Source organism: Elephantulus edwardii, unplaced genomic scaffold, assembly GCF_000299155.1.
Source record: "Elephantulus edwardii isolate Elephantulus edwardi_28Jun2011 unplaced genomic scaffold, EleEdw1.0 scaffold00077, whole genome shotgun sequence".
Classification (NCBI taxonomy): Eukaryota; Metazoa; Chordata; class Mammalia; order Macroscelidea; family Macroscelididae; genus Elephantulus; species Elephantulus edwardii.
In genome coordinates, this window is record NW_006399827.1 from 10600510 (window position 1) to 10620782 (window position 20273).

The window sequence follows — 20273 nt, forward strand, 5'->3', positions numbered from 1 at the left end:
ACGAGAAGGGGACATGAGAGTGAGAAACCATTCAAATTGCTTTCTTGAATATGCAGGTCCATCTTTCATACATTCTTCATTCTCGAGCCACCCAGACCAGACTATCCTTGGGTTCTCCAGGGCTTGAAACAAATCCTGAGGACACTTATTCTAGGGGAACCGAGGAGAGGAACCCAATCCTGTTTCTCTTCTTTCTTATGTCTCAGGAGGGATAATCTGAATTATTCTAAAATGAGGCTAAAAAAAATCAACATTCTGAGCCAATCGAGACACATTCAATAAACTGCTTTTGGGTTTACACCCTGGAGATGACCTTCCCAACTGAGTCAGTCCATGACGGTTGTGTCCATAGCTGCCAGGCCCTCATTAACCACAGTCCGCCCTAGATCTGCATGGAATTATCTGTGACGATTGTGAAGTACTTTTTCTGATTCTCTCTGCATGGTGTTCCTCCACGATTTCAACTTCCTCCCTTCTCAGACTCTTCCACCTAAAGGGATCCCTAATGCGGACTCAACATCCCGCTAGTCTAGCCTTTCCCTATGTCCATGCAGAAAGGAAAACGGAGGCACAGACAGGGGAAATAATTTGCTTGCCCAATCAGTTCATAATGTGTCCTGAAACTTGGGTATCATACTGTGGACCTCTAGGCCCCAAATTCCTAATGTCTTAGGTCGGTTCCAGAGGAACAAAGGTGGACTCTCCAAAAAAACTCTTGGGGTGAGAGGTAGGGGCTGGAGCCGAGGACACCCGGGCTCTCCATCTAGCTCAGCTCGCCCTCACCGGGCAGGCTGTGGGTGTCTGACTTGCAGCTGGAACGGCAGGACCAGAGGTAAAGTCGTGGGTTTTGTTCAGCAAAACCTCCGTGGGCCGACTCCTTCCCTCCCTCCCTCCGTCTGTCCGCTGCCGGCCTCACTCACGGTTCTCCACCGGCCTGGGCTCTCCTGCTTCTTGTTCTCCAACCCCATCTGCAGGGACAATCAGGCTGGGGCTTTCCTGCTGCAGCTCAGCTTCTTCTTAACCCGTTTGAAGACGCGGTTGGCTGTGATTTGCTTGTTTGCTTGTTTGTTTACCTGGCTTCCACTTCTGAGACACTTGGTTTTGTCACGAGGTGGTTCTAACCTGAGGGTGTTGCAGGGAGCGCCGCGGAACTTTTCATTTTCCTGCTCCCAACCAGCCACGTGTCCACCCTTCAGAGCTCCTGTTGTTTCCGATCCGCTGCCAATTTGCCCAAAAGATTGTTTCCTCCAAGGTCAGGAGAGAGGCCCCCTGGGGACCATGTCCGCGCCCCTTCTAGCCGCGCAGCCAGGCGCAGCCTCCAGGCCCCCGGGAGCCTGGAACCACCGCCCGAGGCCATTCCAGCTTTCGGAACAATGGGAAGTTATACAAGAAGGCCCTGAAAAGTGCTTGAGCGCGTTAGGTGGACAGCGACAGAGAAAAGTCAACCCGATATCAAAGAGAAAGGATAAGGAGAGAAGAGGAAAAGATATAAAAGGGGAGGAAGGGGTGGGGAGAAAATGGAAAGAATGAGAAAGAAAGAAAAAAAGAGTGTACGTGACGGAGGGGAAACCAAATGGTAGATCAAGAGACATAGGAGCAAAGAGAGGCCAGAAAACAGAGAAAAACAGAGGAGGAGGGATAAGGACTCAAGAAAGCACGTACATAGCTAAAGTGAAGCGAAGACTGAAGAAAAAACACACAGAAAAGAGAGAAATAGCAAGAAATCACAAGCAGGTCAGACAAAAAAAAGGACGGAAAGGAAGGTTGGAAAAAGAAGGAAAAAAGGATCAGAGCCACCCGGTTAGGGCATTTGCACAAAGCCCGTGGAGGCCCAGGCCTCGCAGAAGCTGCCCATCAACGCGCACTGGCCGCAGACACCGGCCCATCGCCCATGCGATCATATTGTTCAGTTGGGAGAGTGGAGGCAGCCCTTACTTAACTTTGCTTTACAAAAATCTAAAACGCAAACTTCCAAATGCCCACGTGGGGAGGGTGGACTCCTCGGGCCCCCTCCCCTTCGTTGGTGGGTCCCCAGCCCGGTCGGGGCGGGGGCTGACACGGAGGTGCCAGGTCCCCCGTGGCCGGAACCCCCGGGGGGCGCGGCGGCCTCACTCAAAGGCTGGGCTGTAAAGGTCAGAGGCGGTCTGCGGAGCTGCGCTGAATGGGCTCCCGGAGGTAATCAGACTCTTAACTTTCAACTTGGCCTTGACCTTCCTCGAGGTGTCTGGTCGGTATGTAAAGGAGCAAGCTGAGGCTTTCAAGGCGTTTGGCTGGGTCAGTAAATGGGGGTGGAGGGAGGCCAGGCCTGTGGGGTCTGCCCTGAGGCTCCCGGACGGACACAAAAGAGTCGGTGGGGCTGGGGGAAGGGCAGGGGGAGCCCGCGTTGGCCGGGACGTCAGGACGCCTGGCTCATGCAGGGACTTGGGCCCTGAACTTGTGTAAATACCAGGGGAACTTGAGGACTTATCAGCCTCAATTTCTCCATGTGAGAACTTCCTGCTTTCTCAGGACTGAGAGCGAAGAGGCAAGAAGTGACCAGTGCTCTTCAGGACTATTGTCCTCTTTGTCCCCCCAAAAGCCAGGCACAATCCACGACAAACAGATACACGTAGAGGAACACAAAACTCCTAATATTGATTCAGTTTAGAAAACGCTTTCTTGTGCACAATCTCATTTAATCTTCACAACGTCCGTGAGGTTGGAATTATTATCTCTTAATTTACAGGTAAGGAGACCTAACCCTACCTTCTTTGACTCCAAACTCAGGGCTAAGGTGTCCCACACAGGCAAGATACACCTATATCTACACGTCTGGGGGAGGGGGGGGTCCACTTTATTAAGTGATATCAGAACGTGTCCTGGGGCCCAGTAGGTGCTCACTAAATGTTAGAGGAGGAAGGGAAAACTCTGCATCTTGACAGTGTTTATTTCTTTGTATGGAAATGTATGTCTCTGTTCACAGTAGAGCCTCTCAGAGGCAAGGTTTCTGTTGGCCATTTCATAGTCCGGTTACCTCAGAAAGGCACTGTTGTAGGCTCAGTTGCAATAAACTTTTACAGTTTTGTTTTAAAATTATTTCCCTTTGCATTTTGAGATAGGACGTTTATACTGAAGTCCAGGAATCTCAAGTGTAAAGCTTGATGGATTTTCAACCAAGTGAGAACATCCAGGGATAATTAGTTTCTTGAAAAAGGTAGAGGCCCTTTCTAGCACCCCAGAAGGCCTTCTTTTTTCTCCTCCCCGTCACAAACCCCTCACTCCAAGAATGTCTCTACTGACCTTTATTATCATGGATTCATTTTGATCGTTCTGAAACGTTATAGAAACACAGTTGTACAAAAGTTGCTTTATTTGTGCCTGATTTCTTTTCCTCACATATCTGCATGGTTTATCCATGTTGTATGTAGCAGTCGTTTGTGGGTTTTTATTTTAAATTTCCGTAGAATATTTCATTGCTCAAGCATAACGTCATTTGTTTATATTTATCTTCTCTGAGTCAGTTCCTACTCGAGGTCAATGAATTTAATCATTATAACCCTAAGTACATAGTTTGTTGGGGCTTTTAAAAAAATCTTCTTTAGCATAAAAACTTCACAGTTTATTATTAAAGTGGAGAGAATAGTATAAAACTCAGACACCCATCACCTAGATTTTAAAATTTGCAACAATTGTCTACCATCAGTGGAGTATTTGAAAGCAAATTCCAGACATTATATTATCTAAATGAACCTCAACATCTGGACTATGAGGACTCTTTGAAAAAAATAAAACATAATCATAATATCATGTCTGAAAAGTTTAATAATGCCATAATAATCATGTAATAGTTGGAAGCAGGAGTGGCATCCACTTCCTAAACAACATGCCTCAGGAAACTCTATGAACTTTGAGAAACGATAGTTCTAGAAAAGCGTCAGGTCTTTTGTTCATAGGGTCACTATAAGTTTGATCAACTAGACGGCGATCAACAACAATAACATACTTTTTTTTCTTTTTAAAAATATATTCTTCTATTGATATAGTCGTCTGGTTATATATTCTTTCTTGATAGACATTTGGGTTGCTCCTAATTTTTAATTATTATGAATAAACATGTTATGGATATTCTAATAATGTTTTTGGATTGGGGGAAAATCATTAATTCGTAAAGGCTTTATTTCCATAGTGGAAAATAGCTGGGTAAATAGTTCATGCTTATGATTACATATTATTTTTCATTTAGGAATCTATTCATGTCTGTACTGTGTTATATATATGTGTGTACATCGTGTTTATTCTAGACATATATAAACACATATACTCATACTACTGAGTCAGTTCCTACTTACAGCAACCTTCAGTCAGGTTTCCAAGGCTGTGAATCTTTACAGGAGTAGATGGCCATCCTTCTCCCATGAAACAGCTCATGGATTTCTGTTAGCCTTGCAATATGTAATACCCTATGCCATCAGAGCTCCTTTATAATCTTATACATGATAGAAATGTTTCAACCATGGAAATGTTCTATATGCCCTTCATCTATAGTTTAAAAACCAGTGGAAAAAATTATCATTTCTGTCTTTTAAAATTATATGATCAGGGGGCTATGATAAAAATGAGAAAATGAGAAAGCTGCAGAGAGACACCCTTCTTTCCTCTTCCTGTGTTCAAATGCAGTAAAATCTAGCAAAACCCTTGTATTTGGTGTCTTCAGTCATTAGAAGTGTTCCTTGAGGGTGCTCTCCACGCTCCACGATAAGCCTACAAACTCAGAGTAATCTCTTCAACTCTAGTTTCCCACGAGGTGGCTCAAGTTCAAGTTCAGGTTGATGGGAGGGCATGGATGAGCCCACCCCAGAGTTCAGGGTCACATATAATTTCCACAACTCTGGAATGGGATGGAATGGAGAGGTCCTTGCCCTCTCCTCCAGAAAAGAAAAAAAGACGATAATAATAAGGTTCAAGAAAAAACTGATACAAAGGAATTTTATTTGGGGTGGGCAGTGAGGAAAAGTGGGGTGGAGGGAGAGGAGGAATCCTACAGACAGATTTGTGAAACAAACCATTGGAATCTTCTGAATTGCCCTGCACAATAGGCCCCCATCAGAAGGGCCTCAAGCAATGCTGCCAATGGCTGGAGCTGCCCCTCCTACCCCCTTTTCCTTTAGAGGAAATGTAAAACCTGGTGAAGGCAAAAAGGGGTCTCTCTCTCTCTCGCTGCACTCGCTTGGGTGGAAATGTATTAATGCCAGGATGAGTTTACTGGTCTCTTCTTGGACTATAACTGGAGGGCCACAGGGCACAGCAACTGGACATCTCCGGTTTTCCTCTTGCATTTTTGAGGTCCAGAACCCCAACAACCAGTTCAGGTCACTTGGTTAGGCCTGGCTTCCCAGAACTCTTCACTCTAGAAAAAAAAGAAAAGAGTCTTTTTTTCAGACAGGCACGTTAGGATTTTATAAGACCCTTTCCCAGCCCCTTCAGCCTCTCTCGTTCTTGGCACAGTAGTCCCTGGGGTGCTCCCTCTCCCTCTCTCTCAATCTACAAGCATGTCTCTTTCCCCACCCATAAACGGAAATCCAGAGCCCCTTCCATAGGCCACGTCTAGAGGTTCCACTTCCCCTTCAGATCCGGACGTTGCGCGTCCAGAGCTCAAGCTCCCACGTCCTTGTCGCCAGAGTCCCTGTCCCCTGCTCCTCCCTCAGCCCCACCCCGGAATTCGGCCTTCGGAGCCTTGGGGCAATAGTTGTGGGTACCTGAAGAAGAGACACCCTGCACATTTCCCTGGGGTCTGGGGCAGTGCATTTATCCAAGAGGGAAGGAGGGCGCATGGAGTGAAGTGGGGTGGTAGTCAGGACGAAAAAAAAAAAAAAAAAAAGGCTTCCAGGAAAAACCTTTAACCCCTATTTCCCAGCCTCCTCTAGCTCGGACTCTTTCTCGGGTTCCCTTTTCAGTCCTGGAGCGGCCTCCCTGCCCCCCACCCCCAGCCCGACTCCCCTTCTCCCATGAGATGGACGCTTTATAGAGAAAGCTTTTCATTCTCTCGTTAAACCTGCCAAAGCGCCAGAGACAGAAAGGCAGGGAGAGGAGGCCAGCGGAGGTGGGGCGGGGCCGTGCTCTGCGTCCCTCTCCCCGCGCCGCCCACCCTGCCCCCCAGCCCAGACCTGGGTCTCTCTAAACTGGACACCGCCTTCCCTCTCTCGTGTTGTTCTCAAATGCCATAAACTGAGAGAGAGAAAGAAAGGGAGGGGGACGTAGAGAGTATTTTCGTAATTTCTGCCATGAGGATTTTATTAGCTTCTCTCCCCCAGGCCGCAGCCAATCAGCGCGCGTGCCCGGGCCCCTGCGTCCGCTGCGTAAAGGCGGCCGGGCCGAGCGAATGCAGGCGCCTGGCGAGCTGCGAGCGATTTAAAACGCTTTGGATTCCCTGGGCCTGGGAGGGGAGAGCGAGCTGAGTACCCCCTGTCTCCCCCACTCCCGGCACCCCATGAGCCGACCCTCGGCCCCATGGAGCCTGGCAATTATGCCACCTTGGACGTGGCCAAGGATATCGAAGGCTTGCTGGGAACCGGAGGGGGTCGCAGTCTGGTTGCCCATTCCCCACTAACCAGCCACCCAGCGGCGTCAGCACTGATGCCCGCTGCCAACTATGCCCCCCTGGATTTGCCAGGCTCTGCAGAGCCGCCGAAGCAGTGCCATCCATGCCCCGGGGTGCCCCAGGGGGCGTCTCCAACTCCGGTGCCTTATGGCTACTTCGGAGGCGGGTATTACTCCTGCCGAGTGTCCCGGAGCTCGCTGAAACCCTGCGCCCAGGCAGCCACTCTGACTGCCTACCCCGCAGAGACCCCCGCGGCTGGGGAGGAGTACTCCAGCCGCCCCACCGAGTTTGCCTTCTATCCTGGGTACCCCGGACCCTACCAGCCTATGGCCAGTTACCTGGATGTGTCGGTGGTGCAGACTCTGGGTGCCCCAGGAGAGCCTCGCCACGACTCTCTGCTGCCCGTCGACAGTTACCAGCCCTGGGCCCTTGCTGGTGGCTGGAACAGCCAGATGTGTTGCCAGGGAGACCAGAACCCACCCGGACCCTTCTGGAAGGCGGCGTTTGCAGGTAACTTGCCCCATGCCCTGGACTACTTAGTTCTGAGTGCAGCGTTGTAGGCCCAGCTGGCGCCGTCCTGGGAGGAGGACAAGGGAGATTTATTTGGGGGCTAATGAGGAGGACACTGGGTTTCTCTTTTGGCTTATTCGGACCCGGAAAGAGCGTCCAGACAACTGTAAGGCCTGGCTCGAAGCCATGAGGACCTGAGTAAGAGCCCTGAGCTGGGTCTTTCTAAGCTTATGGGTCAACACGTTTCCAGGCTTTCACCCTGTGACCAACCTTTCAGTGTGTCGGAGAGAGTTTAATTCTCTTTACTGTTTGTTGGGGGTCAGGGCGCGCTTTCCACGCAAAATTATAACCTAATTCTGCACAAAGAATTATCAATTTAGTGAGTGTGAAGGTGGAGGGTGTGGGATAGAGGAACCATAATTCAGGTATTGCATGGTCTTGGAAGGTAGAGAATACAATCTTTCACTTCCTCTTAGGTGAGATTTTTCTGTTTTCAAAGAAAAAACTAGGATCCCTATAGCCATGGCTTAGGTGTGCTCGTTGGGGTGCATGTGTGCGTTGAGAATGGAATAAGGAACGGAGCTCCTCCTGTAGAATCTATGAGTGTCTGGGTCTGAAAACATTGTGATGGTGAAGGAAGGCCTGGCTGTGTGGTGGGTGTGCTTGTGAGGGGTGAGGGTCATGAATGAGGAGAGCTCTATGTCCCCAAAGATGGGCGGTGATCATCAGAGACCTAGCAGAAAGCTGAGTTCTGCGGGAGCACCCCTGGATGAGCGTGCAGCATGCCGGGGCCTGGAGACTTGTGGAACCTGGGTCCCTCGTGCTGGGCAGGCGGAGGGGTCTAAGCGTGTCTTTCTCTCCCCCACTCCTGCGCGCAGACGCGAATGCGCAGCACCCGCCTGATGGCTGCGCCTTCCGCAGAGGCCGAAAGAAGCGCATTCCGTACAGCAAGGGGCAGCTACGCGAGCTGGAACGTGAGTACGCAGCCAACAAGTTCATTACCAAGGACAAGAGGCGCAAGATTTCGGCGGCCACCAGCCTCTCCGAGCGCCAGATCACCATCTGGTTTCAGAACCGCAGGGTCAAGGAGAAAAAGGTGCTGGCCAAGGTCAAGACTAGCGCTACCCCTTGAGGGAGCACCCTGGCTAGGGAGGGGAGAGCATTAGGAGTGTCCTGGGGAGACCAGGACCCTGCCAGGAGGCATAGGACTCTGCTGAGGGGCCCCCCAAAAGCAACACCCTTCCCAGACCACAGCTCCCTGAACTGTTTTTTAGGGGAAACTTGGGTACCCCGCAGGGGGTAAGTTAGTCTGAGAGTTAGAGCAGGTTTCTCCAGGATCACATCAATCAAAGGACTTGTCTTAGTCATAATCATTCATCCGGACTTTGGTGATAATCAGATAACAAGACGAAGGCCTTGATAATTAGCCTCGTACTCCTATCTAGAGTTCTCTAGAGCACTTTCGAAATGCCTCTTATGGATTGAACTGATCGTGAATAAACTTGGAAGGAGACCTGTGGTAGGGCAGCTTCGTCTCAGAGCCCCTTTTCTGCTAAAATCAAGACACCTCCCACCCCACCCCACACACACAGCAGGGCTGTGGCGCACGAGGGCTTTGGGAAGCAGAAAAGGCAGACTCAACTCTACAACTGCACTGTTGTTCAGCATTTTAAAAAAAATGACAAATGGCAGGACTCGTGCGGGTCCCTTTCCCCCCTTCGCTCCGTTGCGCAGGCTGTGCACTGCTCTCTGAACCTCCCACCTGGCCTCCAGAGCTGCCTGATCTGCCCCTCTTGCCTCCCGATTCTAAAGTCTGGGAAAATGTCTGGATTGTTCACCAAACTGTGGGAAGGGAAGAACTAAACAGACTTCCAAAAATTTTGGGTGGTTCTGACAGAGAAAGAGGCTGCATTTCTTCATTGGGCCTCTGTAGTTGTTTGAAACATATTTGCAGGCTGGGGATGTGGCCTCTCCCAGGCACTAACCGTGGTGACAGAACAAGTGACAGAACAAGGGCCTTACCCCCGCTTACAGGCACTCTGTAACCCAATGCCCCATGCTCACTGTAACCCTGCAGAAGAAACCTGAAAATGGCCCCTTTGCTCCATCCTCTGCTCCCACCTCAGAACCCCCACACACAACTCCAGGCTTCAGGCAGCGAAAGTGCTCAGATCCTTCTGCAGGTGAAAAAAAAATCTCACGTAGCTAAGCCAGAAAAACCCTCTGCGGCCTACTTGATACTGTCTGCAGGCTTCACTTCCTCTTCACTCTCGACTGGTTCAATCCCAATGCTCCGACTCCCCGAGTAGGTGGAGACCACAGTGGCACCAGTTTTGCTTTCTTGGTCACCACAGAATGGGGGGAGCATGTAGCGGGGCTGCACAGCAAAGCCACAGGTTCGCAGCCTGGGCCGAGGACTCACAGCCCCCAAGAGAAGGCGGGAGAAGGACCTACTGAAGCAGCGCGAGGGCTGAGGAACAGGAGGGCGACCATGGCGGTTTTTCCATTTCTAGGTGCTAGCCTGCAGTTGACCAGGAATCCCAGAACGCGCCCCCGCAGCCCAGAGATTTGCATGTTTGCTGCCCTCAATCAGGTGGGACCCCAGCCCTGGATCCTATCCTGGGAAAGAAGGAATTGAGAAGCGGCTCAGATTCTTCTAAATCTCTTTACCAAAGAGGAGTCCAGGACTGGGGGAGAAGCCAGAGGTGGCCTGTCAACCTCTACCCTGAGCTCCTTAGGGTGCACATGTGCTGGAAGTAAATTAATTCCCTACATTAAAAAAAAATCCCTTCCAAGTCCTGTCCTCCAGTTTAAATTCATTGGTAAAGAGTCTGGATCAGAAGAGGCCACATTTTACCTTCCTGAGGCTCCTTTAAACCAAGGCCTTTTAAACCTCACAGGTCTTAATTCCTCTGCTTCCTTCCATAAACTAGAACCTGACCAAAGATAATGTGCGATGACCCGACTGTAAACTGGTGAGACTTCAGCGCACGTGGGCATGTGGGTGCGCGTGAGACAAATGAGTGGAGCATTAAGGTGTGTGTATTTTTTTTTGGGGGGGGAGATCCTTATATGAAGGGAGAAGGCCACTCAGGGCCCTTCTGCCAGAGAGGTCAGGGACCTCGAGACTCTGGACTCTAAGGGCCCTGATTCCTCCAGTCCACCATCCTTGACTGAAAATCTCGGGGCTCCTCTAGCATTCACTCGCAATAATTTAAAAACCAGCAAAAGATTTGAGATCGCAGAGATGGCTTTCACCACCAAAGTGGGTTTGGACCATTGGAAAGACAACAGCACCCCCTTCCGGCGGAGGCTCTCTACTGCAGGAACTTCACCCGCTGCGGTGGCTTTCCTCCCCCAATGGAGCCTCGAACCCTAGACTCTGCAGATTCTGGTAGGCTCCGGATTGATGGCGAGAGCGCCAGGACTCCAGGTCGCCTGGAATTCAGTTAAAGCGTCAGCAGATGTATTGACTCAGCTACCCAGAGGCCCAGGAAAAAATCAAGGATGAACTAATTCAAATGCAGGAAGCACTCAGGCTGCCGAAGCCAGGCCTTCTGCCTTTGGCCCAGGGTCCAGGCTTGCCTCCCTTCTATTCCCTGCAATAATGTTCCTCCTTCCTTGTGGCAAAACTCGCACGTTCTCCCTCCCCTGTATTTTACTTGTATAGAACTTGTGCCCCTCAAATTAATTTTCATGAAATCTTTTTCCAAACATCAGAAAATCTCTCTTCCAAATTGCTGAAGCGAATCTCATCACCACCTTCCCAGACTTGCCATTCTTAATTCCCTGAGTGTCTCGATGAGGACAAAATCTGCAGAAGTGCATCTGCTGCTGCCGCGGTCTGCTTTTAAAATAAAGCCCTTTTAAGCTACTGGAGAGAAGGTAACTGATACAACTATTCAAACAGAAATATGTGAGCACAAGGTTCACTAACAGGTAAACTCGGACATTAAATAGACGTTAAACAAACGCAAAGGCCCACACAGATGCCCAACAAAACACACTGGGCGCCTTTCAGTCAACAAGGAGTCATGTCACTGGGAGCCAAACGCCTTCTCTGGCCCAGTGGCTCAACAAGCAGGGTCACAGGGTCGCGTCCACGCTGGTGCCAGGACGGAAATCACTTCGAATCCAGAAGCAGGTGGATTTTACAAGGCCTCCAGGGGCCGGATGAAGGAGCCGTCGGTGGTGGGGGACTGAGGCTTTGTGGTAGCAGAGTGTTTAAAATGATTGAGGGCGCATGGTCGGGTAGGGAAGGCTCTGGAACAGGAAACGCTGCTCGGGAAAGATGTGCCAGGCCGATTCCATCATCTGCGGCCCCGCAGACTCTAGCCTAGAGGGTCGCTGTGAGCCCGATTTCACTCGCCTAGAGGGTTGGGTTTGGATGGAGAAAGGGGTAGACCCGGCCTCCACAAGCTATTTTCAAATCTACGGAGCCTAAACCCTAGGCTCCAGCTCTGTGGTCCTTCCTGCTGGCAGTCGTTTCCTGCAGCCCCGTACTTCCGAGGCCTCTGCCGCACCCCCATTCCCGCACAATCCCCTCACTCTCATCCTCACCCCCACCCTGTCACAGTCATTCCAGGGCCGGAAGCCCCTATAGCTCGGGAAGAAGCCCCAAATCGAGCTTCCCCTTTGCCAGTTCCCCCCTTGGCGCCAGCTCCCCTCCTCCAACCCAGGGCAAAAGGCCCTCTGCGCCCCCAGCTCTGTTTCTCCCCGTCATTAAAGTTTTATTCAACGTTTTCAGTGCTGCACTTTAATTAGGTCTCCGTCAGAGGAAACTGTGCTCCCACCCCAGTCTTGTCTAAGAGAAACCCCAGAATTACAACCGAGAATTAAAGAAATGAACTTGTTACCGTAAGCCTGTAACAAAGCGCAGAGGCAGAGAGGGTGATGGACGTTTTCATTGTTTTTGAAAGAAATGTACAGCACATTTTCTCCCGCCTCTATAGACCCTCTCTGGGAAAGAAGGAGAAAGAATGGGGGCCACGGCCTCTCGCCCAAGAGCGGGACACCGCCCCTCCCCCAGGCGCTGACCGGGGTCTAGAAAGATTTAAAACGTCCAATGGGGAACCGGTGCCAGCTCTTCTTCCTCCCCCCACCCCGCGCTGAGTTCTGTGTAAAAATGCAGGTGGGGGGAGGGAAGGAAGGTGACAGGGAAGGAGTCCCATCACCACCCCTCCTCCAAATTGTCCCCAAACAGGAGGGGAGACAGTCAAGTTCCATCGCCCCCAGAACGAAGAGGCGAGAAAGTCCGTGTTCCTGCCCGGCTTGGGGGTAGGGTCAGGGACTGCCATTGAACTTGAAGTCCCAGTCTGAAGGTCTCCACCTCACGGCCCCCACTCTCCTAGGCCTTGAATCGAAAACTTAAAGAAGGTGAGGGAAGCTATGCATCTCTGTCCGGAGGTGGAGGTAAGGCCAAGGGAGGAGGGAAACGGGCTATCTGGGGGGCACGAGGGCTTCCGGCTGCGCAGAGGAGGGGACAGTCCAGCACCCTGCTAGCTCGAGCTCGCAGCCACGAGTTGGGAGCTGGGGTGTGTGTCCAGTCCAGAGGGGCATGAGTGGAGGAGGGAGCTGAGGCCCAGGGGTCAGCGGAGGAAACAAGTGCTGCGCACCGAGGGGGGCCTGTATTAAACTCTCATTCCTCAAATTAGAGCCCCCTCTTGCTTCACCGCCTCCACAAGTGTGTATCCCTCTCACAAGGTGCACCAGCTGGTCCCTGGGCCAAGGGCGAGCGGTCCTCCAGGGCCAGGCCTGCCTCAGGGACCCCTGAACGGGTCTCACGGGAATTGGGGGCGGGACTCAACGGGCCAAGGAAGGAAGAGACGGCGGAGGGGGGCATCCTCGAGGAGCCTGTGGACCCTGCCCGGCAGGAAGGGACAAAGCGCTCGGTTCGCTGCAGGCGGGACCTGCCCTAGAGGGGCGTCTGAGTGTGCTCGCTCCCGTGTGATGTGCGCGCATGTGTGTGTGTGTGCACTCTCGCGTGTGTGCGCGCGCACGTGTATGTGTGCACACTCCCGTGCGTATGTGCGCGCGCGCGCACAGTAAACTACAAGGTCCTCCCTTTTGACAATGTGTCTCCAACTGGGTGGAGTCCTGGCACGGACAATATTAAGATTAGTAATACTGTTGTTATTACTATTTAAAACTAGAGTAGCATTTCTCGGAAACAACTTCGTTAAAAACTTGGCGGCGATGATGGTAACAGCGATGTTTCACTAACGCCCTGGTAAGGGAGAGGCTCTAAGGGAGTCAGCGTGCTTTATCCTCCAGACTTCTGCTTTCCTTCCCCCATCTTGTCTGCTCTGCAGACCTGTGTCCGCAGGCGCTGGAGCCCCGCGCAGCGGCCAAGTGGGCCACGTGCTCGCGCTCACAGCCACTGACACTGTTCCTTCTTGGAAGGCGGAAGGGACGCACACACAACCACCCCACAACCCCCGCCCCCACAGCGAGCTTCTCTCCTCGCTGTGTCCCCTCAGGGTTGGTGTCCCTCCACTGACAAGACCCACAATCGAATGAGCACTTTATAGAATAAGGCTGATAAAGAGTAAGTGGTTTGATCCATATCAAATCCATCCCCACCCTTCGGCAGTGACTGATAAACGACCCCAACTCCACACAGTAAAGAATAGCAAGTCCAGCCTCTTACTCTCCCAGTATCCCTTCCCACAAAACCCTCCCAGACACTGAGCAGGACCTGCTCCTATTGGGAGTCACCCCCTGTGGTCGCACACGTGCACCCAAACCCCTTAGACTCTGCCAGTGTGGGCAGGTTTGCACATGCGCACACACAGGGTATCATCGGACACCGGTGGAAGTTGACTACGCAACTGTTGAGGGCCTGTGGCTGGCGAACCTTCCTGTGGGACCGGGAGGCTGGAGGACAGAGAAATTCTCTTCTCCCCAACATCACCCTCCATAGGGTTTGGGAGGCCCTCCACGTGATCTGATCTCTGACTCAATGAGGTAGGGAAACAACTTCATAAATGACTACAAATAGAAACACACAAAAGATCTACCTCTCCCCATCGCACCTGAAGAGGCTAAATGAAAGAAATTTCGTAAAAAGTCCTCCGAGAGGGGAAATGAGGGCGAAACCTGGAAGAGAAGCAGGTGAACCTAGCTCCCTGTGGGAGACATGATCTTGATAGGGGTCCAGGCTGGGCGAGCGGGGGAGGAGGGCAGGAGTGTCCTCCCTGGACGCCAAGGATACTGTCAGAACATCCCCTCGTTCATTCTGAACAATCCCCAACTCCTACCCAAGCCGAAGGCTGTGGACACTGGCCAGACCAGGCCTGGCGGTACAGGGCGTACAGCGCCGCCCCGCGCAGGCCCTGAGCAAAGCGCAAAGAGGCGGTTCTTGGGAGCCGGGTTCCTTGTACCTCCCGGTTCTTGGGAGCCAGGTTTCTTGTACCTCCTAGGGACCTCAGCTCCCGACCCTAGGTGGGCGCAGCCTGTCATCCCAGGCCGCGACCTGCGCCCCGCCCCGCCTTTGTCTGGATGGTAGAGGAGATTCGCCACCCCTCCCCCTCCAGGCAGGGTTTTGTCATTGAACTTGACTCCAGTCATAAACATTCCTTTACCCCTGGGGGAGCCGGACAGGACGTGGAAGGGGTGGGCCGAATGGAGGCAAAAAGGGGGTGCTGCACAGACGCAGAATGGCACAAACCCACGACACAGGCCCAGTCTCTCTCCAGCGTTTATCAAAATGCCATGAGCCTTCCTTTCCAGGGCCCAGCCCGCAGGGTCTGCCTTTTAAAACCCCGATTATTAAAAATAAAGAAAAAAATCCTACTATTGAAGCCTGAGGGCTGGTGGAGCCGATATTTTAATTTGAGTCGTAATGAAACTCTTTTTCGTTCAGGAGTATTTCGTGCTCTCTTTCCATATTTTCGCCAGTAAAACCTCTTAAATCTATTTTTGACGGTCAGGATAAACACAAGTGCGTAGATAACAAACGAACGAAGATTAGAAGCATATGAATTATCAAAGAACATTCCAATAGTTTCCCCTGAGACTATGCTGAGAGCGGGCGGCCCTCTCGGGGTAGTGAATCCCAGCATGGGTGCGGGTCGTTTAGAATTGGGGCCTCAAAGCGGGGCACCTGGAGACTTTATCTGGATCTGGCAGAGTTGATGTCACAAACCAGGGTTCTCACACTAACTTGGGGCGCCTCCCGAACCGGGAACCTCACATGCATCTTCCTCTGGGACCAACCAGAGGCTGAGGCTGCAGAGGTGTATGGAATGGGGTTTGCTTTTGTTTGTTTTTGTCTTAAGAATCTAGGATCCCAGAGGAAGAGAGGATCAGGACTCGATCTTGGGGTCTTTCTCTAACTCAGTAAATCCCAGGCTGGAGGTCCCCCTTTGACCGTGGCTCTGCTAGGTGATTTCCACCCAGAGCTGCAGTAGCTTGAGAAAAATACTGAATCACAGAGAACCAACCAGGGAGGCTCCAAGCCCATTATTTGGTGCTGGATAAAATATCCCCAGGCAGCTGCTCTTAGGGAACCTGGAAGGAAGCACCAGGCTGGTGATCTGCATGGCTCATCCAACCCAGCTTAGCTTTCACCGCTACACGGATGGGATTCAGGCATCTTGTTCCAGTTTTTCGAAGATCCCGGGGCAATTGCGGCCTGGGAAAGAACACAGCCAAACCTGTCCCTTTGTCTGATCTTTGGGGAAGAAAGACGATCTGTCAGGGTCCCTGATCTGTCCTGGATATTTGTGGCAAGCAGGGCCACGGGGTTGCCCTTCTGCGAGCAGAGTCCTAAGCGATGGGGAAATTGTGGGGTGCAGGTAGGAGCCGAGAGTCTTCGAGAAGGGGAGAAAGGTCTTTTTAATGTAGTCTGTTGTTCAGTTTTCACATCCCTGCTCCCTCCCCTTCAACTTTGCAGAGAAACAACAAAATTGAGGCCGTTTCTTTGGAAAAATATATGGGAAGGGCTCACAGAATCCATTTCTCAGAAATTCTCTTCAATCTTTCGCCCACAAGCAGTTGTGCGCTAGTTCTGTGCCATGTTTGTGAAAGTTTAGGATTTATAGGATTCACTCAAAAAACAGAGCAAACATTGCCACCCCACCCCCCAGCTTCGGACTACACACGCTGAAGTAATTACCCCAACATTTCTGCTCCTTCAAAACTCCCAAAGTTCAAAACCTGTCCAGACTCGGGGGGGGGGGGGGGCGGAAGTCGACAATGGCGCTTAGATACACACACTCTAAAGCTTTAAATAAAAGAAAAACCTTTTAATTTTTGTTCTTTTTCCCCCTCCAATGAATGCCCTGTTTTGCAATTTGCAAACGTTGTTATTTGTTAATTTGTGCTTCCCTTCAGCATTGTTATATGCATTCTCTACGGCTTTTAAATACAATACATGTTTACTATGGTCATAAGCAATTTCTTATGTTAGTGTAGTCTTGAAATGTAAATTTTAAATTGCATAATCTATGAAATGGATTATTGTAATTTAAAGCCTTTTATCTAATGTTAGTAATTTAGGCAGTCCCCACTTTAAAAAGAAGTTATTTTTCCTAACCAGCTAAACAATATATTCTCATGGTGAACAATTTTTAAAATATTTTTTAGTTATAAGAGACAAAACAAAATGCACCTAATATCCTATTCCCCAAAGTTCACCAAAACGAATATTTTGTTCTATTTTTCTTCCTGCACATGTGTATAACTTCAAAATTGAAATTACATGATGAACATTTTGTATCTTACCATTAAAAAAAATTTAATTATGAAGTTTGCCAATGTCATTAAGCACCCTTTAAAAGCATGGTTTTAACCATTAATTTTTGAACGTTCATGCTGTTTCCTTGATTATTTTTAAAGATAATTCATAAGAGTGAAAGACAAAATTTTTATGTCCCTGGATATGTTTGATGGGGAGAAGAGAGTTAAATATTCCTGGAATGGAATTATTTAGCATATTTCAAGTGTAAATTCTCCCCTCCCTGTAATGACTGGGAGAAAATGAACGGGGATGCTCAAAACTGTCTGTGTTTCAGTCAGAGTGGTTGTTACACAGGTACACCCATGTGCAAAAAAGATGAAGTTGAACATTTAAGATTTGTGCACGTTATTTCTGAAATCTAAGAGCTTCTTATTCTGTTAGAGAAAACTTACATCTGTTTACATAGAAAGAGCGCACTGCAGGACACAGGTGGAGGAAGTAAGGAAAGGGGTGGGGACCAGCCTAAGCTGGACAGGTTCACCCTCAGCTAGAGCTTTATCTTCAGTTCATAGAGACCAAGAGTAAATATTTGACAGTTAGTGATGAGGGGGGTAAAGAGCCTGGGGTCAGAAAGAGGTTTTCCAGTGCCAACCCTTTTTAGGTAGAGAAGGTTTTCCTAGTTGCGTTCACATGGCTTGAAATTTTCCTAGGGAAGAGAAGAGGGCTGAAAATGAGGAAGAGGAGGTTTTAAAAGAGAGCCAAAATGAACAAATAAAGAGTTGACTCCATTAGCATTATTGTGTGAAGTACATGTAGAGTGCTTTGCATACTACATAAAAACAAATAATCTTCAAATATACTCTTTTTAAAATGCATTTTGTCATCTGTTCATGTGTTTATCTTTATATCAGGCAGTGTTTGGAGGCTCCAAGGACATGGACTCTCTACTATGGCAACAATAACCCAGGAGAGAGTGGAGTGGGATCTGGTGACTGAGTCTAGTTTTATTGGCAATATTCTATGAGATCTGTGATACTGTGTGCTGGCCAGAACATAGGCTTTATCCTTGTGATGCTGAATGAGAGGAATGGATTTTTGGATTAATGCAACAGTAGAGAGGGAGACAGAAAAACCCAAAACCCAAAACAAAACAAAAAACCACAACCACCTTTATATTCTAGACCTGAATTTTCAGCCTTTGATCAACACAGGTAATTTTTGCAGTGTGTTACAGATAGAGAATTGCTATAATCACTGCACAATGTTAAGTGGTAATTCATTTTATTGTTCTCTCTCTCTTTAAAAAATATTTAGGATCAAGATTAAGTTAGATCTTAAATATTTTATGAAGATACTGGAGGTATTTTTCTATGTCAAAAACATACTGTTGGGGAAAAATATACACTGTTGGCAGTATACAATGACTTGGTTTTTTTTAGGCAGCTGCTGAAAAACATACACCTCACTGGATATAGTTCCTTGGTTTGGAGGTTTGAGGTCATGATCTCATGAGACTTCCCATTCAATTTGCCTAAAAATGGGTTTAGTGCTTCTGTTCTATTTCCTAGTGTCTAGGATCCTAAGAGTATACAGGCAGGTATCCAAGGCACAATAATTTGTTTCTATTCCCCCTAAACAGAGGAATAAGGAGGGTCAGGAATAGGAGAAGGATATGCAATGTATAGTTAATTGTTCCCATGAACAACTACCTCCTTTGTCATGAGACCAGAAGAACTGAATGGTTCCTAGCTACCATTATTGAACTTTCCAATCAAACATTCTACAGGAAAACCCCAATCAAAAAGAGGAAATGCAGAATGTGGTTTCAAGTTGTCATAAACTCCAGACTTTCAGGAGCCACGGAGGGTAGATTGTTGTACCAGAGTTGGAATTAACCCATAGCTGACCCACCAGTGTATTTTTCAGAGGCAGTTTAATCACATGGGAGGAGACTGTCCATCTTTCTCCCACAGAGCAGCTGCTGGATTTGAACCACATGCCTTCAGGATTGCAACACAGCTCCTTACCACTAGTCCACCAGCGTCCCCTATAGAGGGTAGACTGGCCCATAAAACTATTGCCTTGAGATCATCTTTAAATCAGAAACTAAAAATATTCCTTGAGGTTTTCTTAATACCAAACAATAGTTTAGGATACTTAACTAGTAACAAATTTTTTGTTTTGAGCATTATTCTCTTTTAAGAGCTGTTGTTGTTGTTATGTGCCATCAAGTGGGGATTCAAAGCACCAGAGAGGTGCTTGGGTTAGCAATGCAACTCCCTATGGACTATGCCACCAGAAGTCCCTCAGACAGCAGCAAATTTATGTGAACAAGAAAGTCATAGCTAAAAAAAAAAAGAAAGTCATAGCTCACAAAATGAAGGTGAAAATAGTTAAATACCTTGAAAATATAGTCATTGTTACTAAAGGGTACATGTATAAACCATTGAATTACCAACTGTAATTAATGTTATAAAACAAATTGTCTATTCAAGAAGCTGAACAGCAGCCTGATACCAGCTGTCTTATAGATTTCTATTTTCGCCTTTAAGTGGCACATCCCTTCAGGTCTTTGGTAAACTCTGCTTAAGAATAAGACCTCATTGGGGATGTGTGTGTGTGTGTGTGGGGGGATTGTATACCAATGAAAGAATTTTTCTTTTCCTTTTCAAAGAGAAGAGCGAACTGGGGGTGGGGGGTGGTAGGCAGGGAGAAAAGTGCAACAATGAATGAATGGAAATCCAAAATCTCTGTAAATGTTCATTAAAATTAATAATAAAAAATTAAGATCTCATGACACCAGAAGACTTAGCAATATGTCCTTTTGATCCAAACCACAGAATACCAACCAAAAGGCCTAAGTACCACCTGGCATCACCCAGGGATGACTAAAAAGATGACTTGCTGCACATACAATGCTTCTCATATGGTCCCATGTAAAATCCTCAAGGAACAGGGGGCTGCCTGCAGCAACAGAATTGCTATGGATGACAGGCCATTTGATTTTCCAAAGATTGTTTCTCCACTTTTGGAACCAAAATATAAACTTTCTAATGCTGCCAATCAGATTCCTGATCCTAAATTAGAATAACGCATAACTATCTCCATATTTCCTTAAGACTTTTGCTCCTAAAATACTAGTTTGTGAAAATGATTCAAGAGATCTAATGAAAAAGACTACAGATGATACACATTTCTTTTTTTTATTTTTTTAATTTTATTATTTTTTGTGTGAGTGTACCGTCAAATTAGATCTGACTGGTACAGGAGGAGATTGTCCCTCCTTCCGCGGCAGAGCATCTGGTGGATTCGAACTGTGTGCCTCTGGAATTGTAGTTGCAGCTCCTTACCACTAGGCCACCAGAGCTCCCCAACATTTCTAACAACTCTACAAATTCTGGAGAAGAGGTCAGAAAAACTGATAAAGATGCTGTAGATTAAAGATCCAGGTAACTAAAAACTTGCTTTCAAATATTTTTTTTTAAATCTTTAGGTATGAAGAAA

At 48.6% G+C, this 20273-nt stretch overlaps 1 protein-coding gene across 1 annotated transcript; it reads left to right on the forward strand.

Annotated features, from left to right (window-relative positions):
* The first annotated feature begins 6348 nt into the window (after positions 1–6348).
* Positions 6349–8219, forward strand: HOXB13 (homeobox B13). The gene is made up of 2 exons (XM_006889334.1): positions 6349–7087; positions 7966–8219. Exons 1-2 carry the CDS (start codon positions 6487–6489, stop codon positions 8217–8219), a joined length of 855 nt encoding a protein of 284 aa, XP_006889396.1. The 5' UTR covers positions 6349–6486.
* The last annotated feature ends 12054 nt before the right edge of the window (positions 8220–20273 follow it).

Coding starts and splice junctions, on each gene's coding strand:
- HOXB13 (XM_006889334.1), top strand. CDS start 6,487: ATGGAGCCTGGCAATTATGCCACCTTGGACGTGGCCAAGGATATCGAA. Junction 7,088..7,965: donor CTGGAAGGCGGCGTTTGCAG/GTAACTTGCCCC, acceptor TCCTGCGCGCAG/ACGCGAATGCGCAGCACCCG.